Source organism: Poecile atricapillus, chromosome 8 (genome assembly GCF_030490865.1).
Source record: "Poecile atricapillus isolate bPoeAtr1 chromosome 8, bPoeAtr1.hap1, whole genome shotgun sequence".
Taxonomy (NCBI): domain Eukaryota; kingdom Metazoa; phylum Chordata; class Aves; order Passeriformes; family Paridae; genus Poecile; species Poecile atricapillus.
The window spans coordinates 10545340-10558407 of NC_081256.1; the positions used below are offsets into that span (position 1 = coordinate 10545340).

At 47.2% G+C, this 13068-nt stretch overlaps 1 protein-coding gene across 1 annotated transcript; it reads right to left on the minus strand.

Moving 5' to 3' along the window:
• Nucleotides 1–16: 16 nt before the first annotated feature.
• CCDC195 (coiled-coil domain containing 195) lies at nucleotides 17–5945 on the minus strand. The gene is made up of 3 exons (XM_058844028.1): nucleotides 5540–5945; nucleotides 3712–3973; nucleotides 17–1303 (listed from the first exon to the last, which is right to left on the minus strand). The coding sequence occupies exons 1-3, from the start codon at nucleotides 5760–5762 to the stop codon at nucleotides 1171–1173; spliced, it is 618 nt and encodes a 205-aa protein (XP_058700011.1). The 5' UTR covers nucleotides 5763–5945; the 3' UTR covers nucleotides 17–1170.
• Nucleotides 5946–13068: the final 7123 nt, after the last annotated feature.

A 13068-nucleotide genomic window follows, 5' to 3' on the forward strand; every position in this document is an offset into this window, starting at 1 on the left:
ATTTTCAATGGTGAGAATATATTAAAACTATACTTGAATATAAAATCTATGGTGAAATTCAAAATGAAAAAAGAAACACACAGTTTCATAGAAGTATACAACATCATGGAAAATCCAGAGGGGATTTTTTCCTACTAAGTCTCTGCTTCCACCTTAGAAAACTCAAGACTTTAAGAGTAGACAATGAGATGAAAATCTTCCTTAAAGTTATCTGTACAAACATTTACTATTCATGTATTCTCTATACAATATTCAATCATCAGTGCTTCCTGTACAGAAAGAAATAGCAGTGTGCAGTATTTTGATTCCATAAATAGTTGTAATCAAAATAAACATGGAATGTTGTCTTCACTTACATGAGTAGATTAACAAGCACTGCTCATTTTTTACAAGCTATCTGTAGTTCTATCTCACAGTTATGTTGCACTTGCTTGCTGAATTTCTGCTAATAATTTTTGGTCCGAGCTGTGCTGAGAAGCCATTCCTAAAATATTCTGATATTCACAATTCTTCCTGTTTTGGCTTGGTGTCCAGCCTTTAGTCTCCAGCTGGATGAGCACAAGTGAGAAGCAGATTTGTAGTCATGTTTTCATACCAATAAGTACTTACTCTCCCCTGTGCTCTGTTAGAAGTGAACCCCAAATGGACATTTGGACAAACTCATTGCCAGGCTTTGCAGAAATTCAGAGCAACATTAACTGACCCTGTAGCATCTCCTTAACTTTGCTGTATTAGTGAAGCTTGGAAGTTTTACCGACACAGAAAACCTCACAGGCTCTTTGATAGTTCTTTTGTCATTTGCATCAGACACCTTTCTGTCAAGGGAATCAGCAAACTCAAGCGCTGACACAGTTTCTGCTTTTTGTGAAAAACACACCAAACCCAGCTTCAACACCCTGTTCACATCAGTCCTGAGGTAAGGGTCTGAGACACATTGCACAGAAGCACTTTGTAGAGGCACCTTTGCTTTGTGTGGTCACATCACAGTGTCTGGGCTTTGTTGTGGCTTCCATTTCCATGCTGAACATCAGGCCAGTGACCTGAAACACGGCTGGGTGATGCTCTGTGGGCATCCTGCCAAAACGTTTTGCAGGAGAGGAACCTGACACACAGCTATCACTAAAGGTCAATTTATCTCAGGAATCAATGGGCCTTTAAAAATTCACCAGCTCACATATCCTTTTCAGTGATGGTCATTAGATGTTTTGTGCTCTGATTTTGTGGGCTTTTGAGAGAACCTTGCTTTTCAGCAAATGATGACATATCCATTGGTAAGAGGAAACTCACAGCCTTCACTTTACCCCTGAAGAAAAAGTGAGAAATCATTATGAGGATTACAAATGCATAAAACATGTGGAGAAAGTAAAAAAATAAATAAAAACCAAAATACCAACCCAACTAGCAAAAAGCAAAAAGTAAATGCTTTCAACCCTTGCATCCTACTGGAGGCAGGATTTCATGCATTCACATGGTCATCACAAAGGACCAAGCATGGTCTTCTCTGCTGGAAGCATTTGCCTTTTTCCACTGAGTCTCACATCTCCCTATCAATGCCCGACCTGTGTGTACAAAGCTGTGTGTTCACAGAACCCTGGGGGTGCATGTGCACCCACAGAGACCCTTCAGTAATTTTAGTATAATAGCCCTGAAAAGAGTTTTCAGCCTCTCTTATCCTGTATTTAAATATTTAATGATTTTTTCCATTTACCAAACACAGTGGGAATCCCTTGGTAGAAATAATACTTTAGCATATATGAATTTAAATATTTTAGACATGCAAATTAGAGATGATTTGTTAGCAGTAATGGGCTTTTATTACTTGGATGCAACTGCACTCTATATAAATTCAAGATGATACTTCTACAGAGTTAATTTTAAAGCAAAAATATTCATATCACATACAGGATTATAGCTTTGGAGCAAAATGTGAGGAAGCTACAGTAAACAAAGAATAGGAAAATCTGACATGAAGCAGCATGCTGGAAAGCAAAAATGCCATCCTTGTAAAAAATTAAGCTTAATAAGCTTGCTGAACTAATTGCTAAAAATTACCTTACTAGTGAAAAGCTAACTAAGATTGGTGTCTGTGTCAGACATTTGAGTATATAATGGAAGCATCCACCATAAAGACCATAAAAGATACTGAATGTTTTTTGGTGTAAGAAACACAAAGCTTTGTGCTTCAGGATATCAACTAGCCTGCCGAGGGGGGTTAGGTGAAAAGCTCTTTCCACAGCCACTCTCCTCCTAAAGCAGCCAGCAGCGAGTGCACATGAGTCACTGTTCAGCTTGACAAAGCAGCTCTAATGACAGCGATAAAATCACCAGCGCTGTCGTTTGGCCACGGGGCACCCGCTAGGTCCCCAGGCATTCGATGTAACAGATCTGTGCTGCTATTTTGATTGCTTTGAAAGCTCTTTCCTCTCATGAGCAAGCAGCAGTATTTGCCATTGCCATCCCATGCCTGCACGCTGCCCGTGCTCCTACCACGCACACTTTCCATGTGAGCTGGCTCCAGGGCACAGCCCTGACGTGTTCATGCACTGAGAGCCTGGAGTGCCCTGCACCCAGTGCAGCATGCGCAGAAATCCACACTTACACGGCCAGGCTGCTTTGCAAAACTATACGGGTTCCCTGCCAGGGACTAAATTTAGGTGTCTAACTGCTGTAAAACATCTGACCCTGAAATGTCCTTACAAGAAAATCCAGGTGCCTCTGAAAGCTTGACCTTGTTCCCCGCAGCCTCTCAGAGGGGAGCTGGGACCAAAATCAGCTTTGCACAGAGAGTGCAAGGGGCTGGGCTGCCCCTTTAGGGGGACAGAATAAAAGCTGTTGTGATGTGCCGTGCACAGGTACCTCCACACAGGTGACAGAACCCACAGCAGGTGTCAGCCCCTGGGATGGCCGCTGGAGTCCTGACCCAGGACATGCAAGGGCAGGCAAGCAGAGCCTTGGGCTTCTCCCTGCTCAAACACATGCTTTGAGGCCATTTGGATTATTTTTCTTTTGAGCACAGCATGGTTGGGCTAAACCCAGGAATCAGCATGAATTGCCAAGGTAGATATATCAGCAAAAGGATATGGCTGGGCTATCATATCACAGTCTCATTACTGCTGGTTCTACCTGTGGTTGTCCTGTGCTGGAGGGCTTCTCAGCAAGGAGCAGAGACACTCAGGGCTGGTCCAGCAGCCATTTCACTTAGTTTACAAGCTGTCCTGAGACTACTTTTTTCAAGGCTGAAAGCATTAACTTGTAATGCTTCAGTTACAGAGGAAATATGATACGGTACATCTAAATCCATGGGCCACAGTAATCACACTTCTAAAGGCATAGTGCAGAATTCCTTGGTATTTCAGTGCTTTTTGTTCAAAGTTTAAAAATCCCTTTCAAGCTTAGCTTGTCAGGATACCACATCAATCTGCAAAACTCTGCCTGGCTTTAACAAAGCAAAGATTTCAACTCTGCTCTCCCCCTCAGCCTCTCCTTTCTGTAACAAATTTAACCTGCTACCACTGCCAAACCTCATGCAGTGTGGGGAGGAGAAGCACAGCTTCCTCAGAAGAGGTCTCCAGTCTGCTCAGGGCCCATCTACATTCAAACAATTGTTCTGCTGATAACACACTAAACCCCACAGCAAAGTCCATATCTCTTATTGGATGAAACCTGTGACCAGCCCAGGCAGGTGGTGCTGTGAATGCAAACCAAACCTACTGGCACTTATAGACATGCTCCTGAAACAGCTTCATGTTGCTGGAGTGGCTGTAGGAGAGACAACAGGCTGGTGATTTTTCAAGCCCTTTCTCCTCTTCCCTGCTGAGCTGTGCTGGAGCAGGAGGGGCTGGTGGCTGGGCACTGCCTGGCACCTCCAGGAGCCCATTGCTTGGAGGCTTCCTGCCAGCCCCGTGGGACCTTGTGCTGGAAGGAGCAGGAGCTGGGGAGACAGTGGGGTAGCGTCTCACAGTCATGGTAGTATCTGAGGAGCAGAGAAAAAAGGCAGAGATAAAAACAATACTAATACTAATAATACTACTATTAATAGTAATGACAATTCAGATATCCTCAATGTATTTTTGGAGAGCAACTTTTTACACAGGCAAATAGTGATAGAACCAGGGGGAACAGTTTTAAGCTAAAAGAGGCCGTGAGATTTCAGGAGGTGAAACACTGGCACAGGTTACACAGGGAAGCTATGGATGCCACATCCCTGGAAGCATTCAAGGACAGGATGGATGAGTCTTTGAGCAACCTGGTCTAGTGAAAGGTGTCCCTACCCATAGCAGGGGTGTTTGAACTAGATGACGTTTAAGGTTCCTTCCAACCCCAAATGATCTACCATTCTATTTTTAATCACTTTTTCGGGGCTCAAACACATTTTGTATGTGGTGAAGCTGAGAGGCAGAGCCACAGGGTTAGAAAAAACTTTCCACAGCTTTCCCCCTTGCCCCATGGAGCTGTTCCCAAACTGATGACATTCCTAGCCACCAGCAGCCCCTGCCTGAGGCCTTCAGGCTGGTAACCTGGCCACTGGGTCAGTGGGATTGGCAACAACCACTATTCCATCACAGCACCCCTCTGGCTGCACAAAAATCCACTCGTGCTTGTCAGCCTCTCATTCCTTCACACAGATTTGGCTCCATGAAAACCTGTGGGGCCATTTCTCCAATACTTCTCACCAAGCAACATTTTGCTCTGATTCCTGCTTCAGTAATTCCTCCAGACTTCTATAACTGAGGAACATTTCCATTTTTCTCCTCTGATAAAATTGTGAAGAGAATGTATTCTTATATATTGACCCCTCTCTGCCTCAGCAAGAACATACTGCATTATCTGCAAAAATAAACTGCACATCTGGCATGATGTACGCAGCCAACACATCATTCTTTGTTATTATTTGTAATTTGTAAAAAAAAGCATTTATCTCCTCTTTGAGTAATAAGGCAGGAGGGGTTATGGCATAGTTACAAGCATTGGCCCTTTTCTGCCTGGAACAGAAAGGGGACAGACATGTGGAGGAGAGTCCCCGCCTGTGAAAACCCAAAGCAGAAAGTTAAATTCTGCTTAAGCAAAATGAACACTTTGAGTTGAATCTTTTGTTTGAGCAGCAGCAAAATACTCCACTAAGCTCAGCTGGCAGGGATGCACCCTGAGAAGCCCAGAGAGAGGCCAGACCGCTTCCACGGAGTTAGCCAGCCAGCATCCAGCAGCTCATGCCCATTGCCCACGGGCCGGCCCCAGCCGGGCTGGCACCTCCCGCTCGGGCAGTGCCTGGGGGGCCGAGGCCAGCCCAGCTCGCTGCTCGGTACCTGTCTGTCTGTCTGCTCCCGCACCGCTCGGTACCTGTCTGTCTGTCTGTCTGCCTGCTCCCGCACCGCTCGGTACCTGTCTGTCTGTCTGTCCGTCTGCTCCCGCACCGCTCGGTACCTGTCTGTCTGTCTGTCCGTCTGCTCCCGCACCGCTCGGTACCTGTCTGTCTGTCTGTCTGCTCCCGCACCGCTCGGTACCTGTCTGTCTGTCTGTCTGCTCCCGCACCGCTCGGTACCTGTCTGCTCCAGCGGCGCCGGGCCCTGCGGGGATGCTGCGGCTGCAGCCGCTCCCTCCCCATCAAAGGCGATGGCAGCGCCGTTCCCACCTCCCGCTGCCGGCACAGCTCTCTGGCCGCAGCCCCGCAGCTCTCCTCTCAGGGCCCTGTTCTCCCTCTCCAGCCTGTTGATTTGGGAGCGCATCTTGCGGATGACCTGCAGGAGGTGCGTGTTCCCCTCCATGGTGCCCTGCCCTGCAAAGCGGCTCCTCAGCCGGCCGCGGGCAGACCCTGCCCTTAAAAGCTCCTGGACAGTGGGAGGCCCTCCCCGCACACCCGGGACGGGCCAGAGCCCGTGCTGTCGAGTTGCCAAGGGAAGGCCATGATTTATTTATTCGGGGCTCGCGTTTCAGAGCAGAGCTGGCCTCTCCCCACTGCACAAATCACTGTCAACACGGGAGTGAGGCCCCAGAAGAAACCCGCCCGCCCCTCGCCTGCCGCTTGGTTTTCTCCGCACGGCTGAGGAGGACAGAGCCCTTTGCCTTGCCCAAAAAGGTGGTCATCTCCATGCCCCAGTGGTCATCTCCATGGCACAGAGAGAGGCTCACCCTTTACTGGGCAGCAATTCATCTCTTCCCTAACACGTGGTGATTTACACTTATTTTCGCTCTGTGTATCTGGAATTTCAATTCCAGAATTACCAGTTTCTCTCAGGAAAATTAAGTTTCTAAATGGGATCCGATACAGTGCAAGAACCCGGCTATTAACAACACATGCCAGCAGCTGTGATGGACAAGCAGGTACACCGCAGCTCTCCTGGAAGGCTGCAGCAGAGGCTGGGCCCCCTCTGGGTGCCCAGGGAGGCTCATTGGAGCACTGGCAGCACCCAGCAGTGTAACGAGAGACAGAGCAGGCATGATTCTTGCATTAGGAAGAGAAACACAATCCCCCGCACTTCTCTCATCACCCAGTCCCTAAAGCCATCTTTCTGCTGGCACTAAGATGCAAAAGCCTGTGGAGCAGTCCTCCTGCCCCCCAAAACCTACTTCAAAGTACAGAACTTAGAATGCCAAAAAGTCAACAGGGAAATAATTTAACACACCTTTTGTTTTGAGGCCCTTCACTTCCCAATAGCTCAACAGTGACTCAGGAATAAGTGAGAGAGGAAAAAAACAACCCATTTCATCTGTGTACCTTTCCCTACTCTGCTGCTGGAGGCAGGGGGAAGAAAGAAAAGCTGTTATGAGATGACTCAGTCTTTGTTTTTCCTGAGGTGTCAGAGGGCTGTCCTGAGGAAGCCATCGGGTCAGCGGGGAGGTGCTGCTGGCCAGCATCAGCCCTGCTGTCACCTCCCGGGAACCTCTCCCGAGGGCCCTGCAGGATTCAGGCTGCAGCCAGAGAGGGGAAACAAACGTGAGTTCTCAGGCTGCAGATGAAGCCCACAGCACCCATGCATTTTTCTTGGGCTTGGACCCAGGCTTAAATAACAGTGTAGGTGCCCCTGTGCTGGGGATAATGTGTGGGGAGCATTAAGGAAGGGTCTATTTCTCCAGCAAGCAGATCAGGCACTAGAGCAGTGACAGCACCCATGTGTAACTACAATATTGCTGCTGATCCCACACTTGGCAGGTTTGGCTGGGCAGGGGACACTTACCAACTTTTGGTCCCGTTTTGGTACGTTCCCAAAGATACAAATGCCAAAAAAACCCCATCCTTATTCTGAAAAGCGTGGCTGTGCAATCTTACCTATTGCACAGCCCAAACCGGCTACTCCTGAGCCCTTCTGAAGGCCAAGGGTGAGCCGGTGTTGGGACACCCGTGCGGGAGGGTGCCAGCAGGCAGGTGTGTCCCCGAACCAGAGCCCACCTGGGCGGGTTTTTCCCGTGAATAGCAGGGCTGGGGCGCTGCTTTGCGGGCAGAGCTCCGTGGGAGCGCAGAGCAGCCCTGAGGGGCTGCCCCGGGCGGGCGCCGTGCTCCCGCCGGGCTGGGCCGGGCCCGCCGTCCCTCACGGAGCCGCCTCGTGTGGCGCACCGTGAGCGGCGGCCGGAGCACGGCTCCTCTGCACGGAGCACAGCCACTGTCACCCGGCAGCCTGCTACGAGAGCCCAGCAGGGCAACTACGAGTCCGCAGGGGTGCTCTGTCCTTGCCAGTGAGGTGGGAAGTGCTGCAGCTGAGTGCGAGGGGGACAGGGGGCAGGGGCTGCCTTGGGGCACAGCGCTCGGAGGGGCAGCGAGCCTGGCTGCTCCCTCTGCCTGAGTGAGACCTCACCTTCCTCTCATGGCTTATTAAACTCTCCCTTTTAACCACGGCCGAGTGGGGACTTCTCACAGCGGGGCAGCTGTGGGGAGCGAGCTCCACAACCTCCCAGAAACAAAGCAAGATGGCAAAAATCAATTATATGTGTAAAGCATTCTCAGATTTCAACATCTCATTAGGTAATGATGGCACCGAGTTATCTGATTAGTCTGTTAAAAGGCAATTGTTTAACTTATTAACGTCTGTGAAGCATCCTTTTCCTTTTGCAAGGACCATTTGCCTGACTGTGCCTTAACTCCCACATGAATGCAGAAAATCCCACGTGACCCGTATTAAAAGAAGCTTTGATTTTGAGCATTCGAGGTTTCTGAAAGGGGTCTGAATTCCAGCAGGGGATGCTCAATACTCTTGAAAAACAAGGCTAACCTGAAAATGCGAAATAAAAACACCAGGATAAGTGAGTCACATCTGGAAACCTTGGCTATGGTTTTGGACTGGGCTGGCATGAAGTTTGGCTACAGAAACATTTCAAACTTCTAAGAGGGCACTTTGGGTCTCCATGTTGAATTTCAAAGGCTCTGGGTTTCTGTCCCTTTAAATAGATCCTCAAGTTAGTGCAGAGTAATCAGAATTAGCCTCTATTATGCCAGCCCCCTGCAAGCACAACATATGCTACAGACTACAAACCCATGCCTCATGCAAGAGAATCTTTATGATCAGCTGGAGATTTTCATAATGAGGAGCTTGCAACTGGGCCAGAAGTTACCTGCACAGACCTTGTGATAGCTTTCAAATTAAAACAAGCCCTCAGTCATGGGAGAGAGCATCACAATCACAGAGCACCCCCAAGCACAAAATACATCCTAAAATTATTATTATTATGAATAATAATAATAATTCCTTACCCCACTTTTTCTCAAGCAAAACACCCCATATAAAACATGAGTATATTTGTAACCCTGTAGCTATAAGGTATCTCACCACAGGCAATTTGTGCAATGACATCTAAGCCATGACCGAGACCCACAGGGAACATCACGTGGCATTTGCAGGTCACAAAAATGTATCACAATGTAAGTAACACACTCACAGCTATCCCTAACAAAAAGTGACTGACTATATGGCTGAGGCAGCACATGGGGAGCACAGCTTAAAAAGCACACCAAAAATGCAGCTCCTGTAAGATGGGGTGTAGTTAATTGGAAAAAAGGAAACATGCTGCTGTTCACGATGAGATGCTTATACTGAGAACTTCAGGATGCTCTAGTGAGTTATGAAAAAAACCTCAGCCTGGAAAGACATGTCAGTAATTATGATTGCACTTTTGCATTACAGAGACTTTTCTAAAAATACCTGTATATTGTCAACTCAATGAAACATTGCAAACCATGCACATATCTAGTGTAGGCTATGATTCCCAGCTTAAAGGGAACTCATTACTCTGACTCCCACCTGACTGTGCCTCAGATGCTCTTGAAGGCACGGGACATGCCCAGAGCTGATCCCAAACCTCTGTTGGGTACAGCTTCCCTGAGGGACAGCAGCACCTCCTCCCGCAGTGCCATGAGCCAGAACGGCTTGGGGTTTTGCATCTCGAGGTTGTAGTGTGAAATACACACACCAATTACTGACTAGGGGGCTGTCCCAGATGAGCCCTTCACCGTTCTGCCTTGAAACCACTCAGTACTCTCTTGGCCTGATAATCTGCACTCTGTGGCAGATTTCCCCTAAAGCTGCTAGTTTCACTGTACATTTACTTTTTCCCATCTCCAAATGCTCCAACACGTGCCTGGAAGGTAGGAAAGTTACTTGATATTTTCCATAGCTAATATTTCACCAAGGAACTGTGCTGGACTTTTCTTTAAAAGAATAATAATGTTCTCATTTCCTCCCCCAGCTGCCCGGTGAGCTGACAGCTGCCCAGAGCTGCTCTCTGTGAACTACAAAGAAGACCAGGCTGGAAGGGCCTGGGCAGGGAGAGCTGTGGGCACCCAGGCTGGGGTCTGCATGCTCAGCCACTGAGCCATGAGCCCACCCTGGGCTCTCAGGGGCTGGCTCAGCCCCAGTGGGAACTGGTGTGGAGGACACAGCCAGAGGAACTGGGCTCGTTTGGAACAAACTCTGCACATCCCTGATTTAAGTATTTTTGAAATAAAAGCACCAATTTAGCATTTCCCAAAATTTCCCCTTCTTTTCCCAACTAAAATTGGTTATTCTGTTCAGTTCTAATTAGCAAATAAGTTCAGTTGTGTTTCCCACTAAGAAGGATTCTTCCTGGTCATGGTCATGGTCACAGTTCTAACGTGGACTTGGCCGGTCTTTGCCTTTTGGATTAGTTTCTATTTATCTCAAAGCAATTCTCTTAAATGACAAATGCATTCTAGTTTATTTGCTTTTTAAAATTGTCTTTCTTTTTCTACAGATGTGAATGCTTTTCTCCAAATCCCATTTCTTTATTCTTATTTAATATTTGATTTAAACATCCTTTGATTTTAACTGCCTATGTTCAGAGCTCACTTCATGGTTTTAATTTGTAGTGACTGTGAACACTGATTATCTTTGTGGTAATCTAAATATTAAGAGAAAAATCTTTTGCATGCATACCAAACTTACTAAAAATTGGTAAACACATTCATGCCAATAGCAGATATCCTTGATAGATCATGTGTCTTGAAGATTCATCATCCCATGTTACTTACAGCTGAAATATTGAGTAGACAGTTACCTGTTCAAAAAAGTTCAAAAAACATTCAAACTGATGTAAAGGTACCTGCAGCCTGGAGCATCTCAGCACATGTGGGACAACAGTTTTCATGAGATCAGAAAAGCCACATTTAAAGCTATGTATGGATGCAATTTCACTTCTTCCCTCATCCAGGCCCATGGATGGCCAGGACAGGGGCAGTGTGTCTGGAGTATGAATGGTATAGTTCATCCCCTTTCATTTCTCATTTGGATGTTATCCAAAAATAAAATTTAAAAAAATAAATTATCCCTCTTCAGATCAATATTATATTGCCAAGATAACATCTCTCCAGTTAAGATATAATTACCCTGTAAGGAATGATTCCTATTAAACATTTAATACACCTCCCTCTAATTGAAATTTAAGCCTTTGGTTGTGGTTGGGTGTCACTAAAGATGTGATTAAACATAAAATATGTATAACACTTAACTCCTTTTGGGGTGTTGAGATAGCTTCTACTAAGTAATAAACATGAATAATTTCTTTTGCACTCTGTAAAGTTTTTAAAGAAGCTCAATTTGAGTCTGGCTTGCACAGATCTCCTTCCTTGGATGAAAGGGAATCTTTCACCAGCTTCTCCTACAGCACCAGGGGGATGAGCCTCCTCCAGCTGGAGGAAAAGGTGTAAGAAAAGACTGTGAAATAATTCACTGGAGAAACCCTCAGCTCCAAGAACAGCCAATCATGATTTAATGGCTGCCCTACACAAAAACAGTCTCAAAGGGGAGCTTTTGGTAGGAAAACCAAATGGTTCAGACATCATAACCTATGAGTTTAAAAAGCAGTAATTGTGTGAAGAGTCTTTTCCTACAGCATTGTGGACAGGGTAGGTGTGGGATTCAGTGCTACACATCTGGCTTCTGCAGTTGGGTTGCTGAATTTTGTCAGGGGAAAGGGACAAACCCCATCGTTGTAATCATCCTACAGCTTCACATACATTTTTTTCATTCCCTCCCCTCAAAAGCTGTGACCATCCATGGTTTAATGCTTTCTTTTCTCTCCCTGCTGCAGCCTTGGTTCAAAGCTAATGTTTGTGCTAATTGCTTTCACCCGCCTAAGTTTAAAGTGTGTGAACACAGCAGGAGGGGAAGAGCCATCTGGAGCAAGGACGCAGAAACACTCAAGCCTGAGCATCTCTAACACCAGTAACGAGGCAACCCCAGAATATGGGCTGGTTTTCAAGCCCCAGAGGAGGCTGCAGAGCTGGCTGCTTAAAATAAACCAAATCCCACAGCCCTTGGACTTACTCATGAAACTCATTTTGTGTGCAAGTTATTGAGGAAACAATCCAGGGATTTCCTTACCTCTGCTTTACAGACCGCAGCTTGGCTTCAGCCCAGCCCGCAACATTCCTTCAGTGCAAACCATTTGGGTCAGAATCATTCCTTTCAGCAGACTACTGGCTTTGCAGAGCGCAGTGTCCGAAGAGCAGAGCCGGGCTTGTCGAGGTGAGGATGAGGAGGGCTCAGCTTCTGCCCAGTTGTGTGGTTGATGCTGCTGTGCAGTGCCCAGGTGTGAATTTGGGCTCTTCCCAAGCCCCACATGAGGCTCACGCTGTTGTTGCACTGATGCTGGAGCAGGGCCATCCCAAACCATGGTGTGCCTGTCCCAACCACTCCCCTCCTTCCCCACCAGACGAGGACATTGGTGAGGTTTCCAAACCTTAGCCAAGAATTCTGGAAAACTGATCTGCTGAGTGAGACAACCACAGGTGCTGGCAGCACCTGCAAGCAGGTAGAGGCTGGGCCAGGGCAGCTCTACCTTGCACACAGAGATGGGGTGAATTCAGAGCCCATCCTTGACTCTGGCCTACAGGGCCAGCCTACACTCCAGCTGAGATGCACCAGTTGTGAACTTGGGGTGTTATGAGAAGAGACAGGAGGGTAGAATGAGGCAAAACACTGGAAAATTCCTCCTGGTACTCCTAGGTAGAAAGAGAGCGCTGGCCTCTGCCCTGAGCAAACCTGTGGAGGCCTCAGGGGAATCACCAGAGCTTCTCCAGGGAAAATGATCCAAACAGAAAAAAACACAGCAGAATTGTGGAGACTGTGTGCACAGGAAAGAAGAATTTTAACACACAGATACTATGAGCAGGGACTGCTGCAAGCAGGGATTTTCTATGAATGAACGTGAACGAGTGTGGGAACTCCTGAGGTTAAAGGGAACTCCTCAGAACCAGCACAATCACTCCCCCTTATCCCCACATGATGTAGAAACTGAAACAAAAATCTCATAAAAGCATGTGGTTTCCCAATATGCCCCGGGCAAAATCTGGGACTATGAACTTCAAAAGAAAATCTGAGTTTTCTTGGCCTCAAGCAGGAGAACTACACCAAGCCCGCTTCCCAGGGTGGCCTCAGTCTGGGGCCATGGAGAGAACCCAAAGCCACGTTCTGCAGATGGTCATAAGTGTCTCTATCAGCATCCACAACACGACAGACAGTCGGGATGCAGGAGGCATCCTGATCTCCACCACTCCAGAGAGCGCTGTCATAGGAATGAACTAACACACAGACCTTCAAAGAGAAAATTTTATGGACGCTTTCG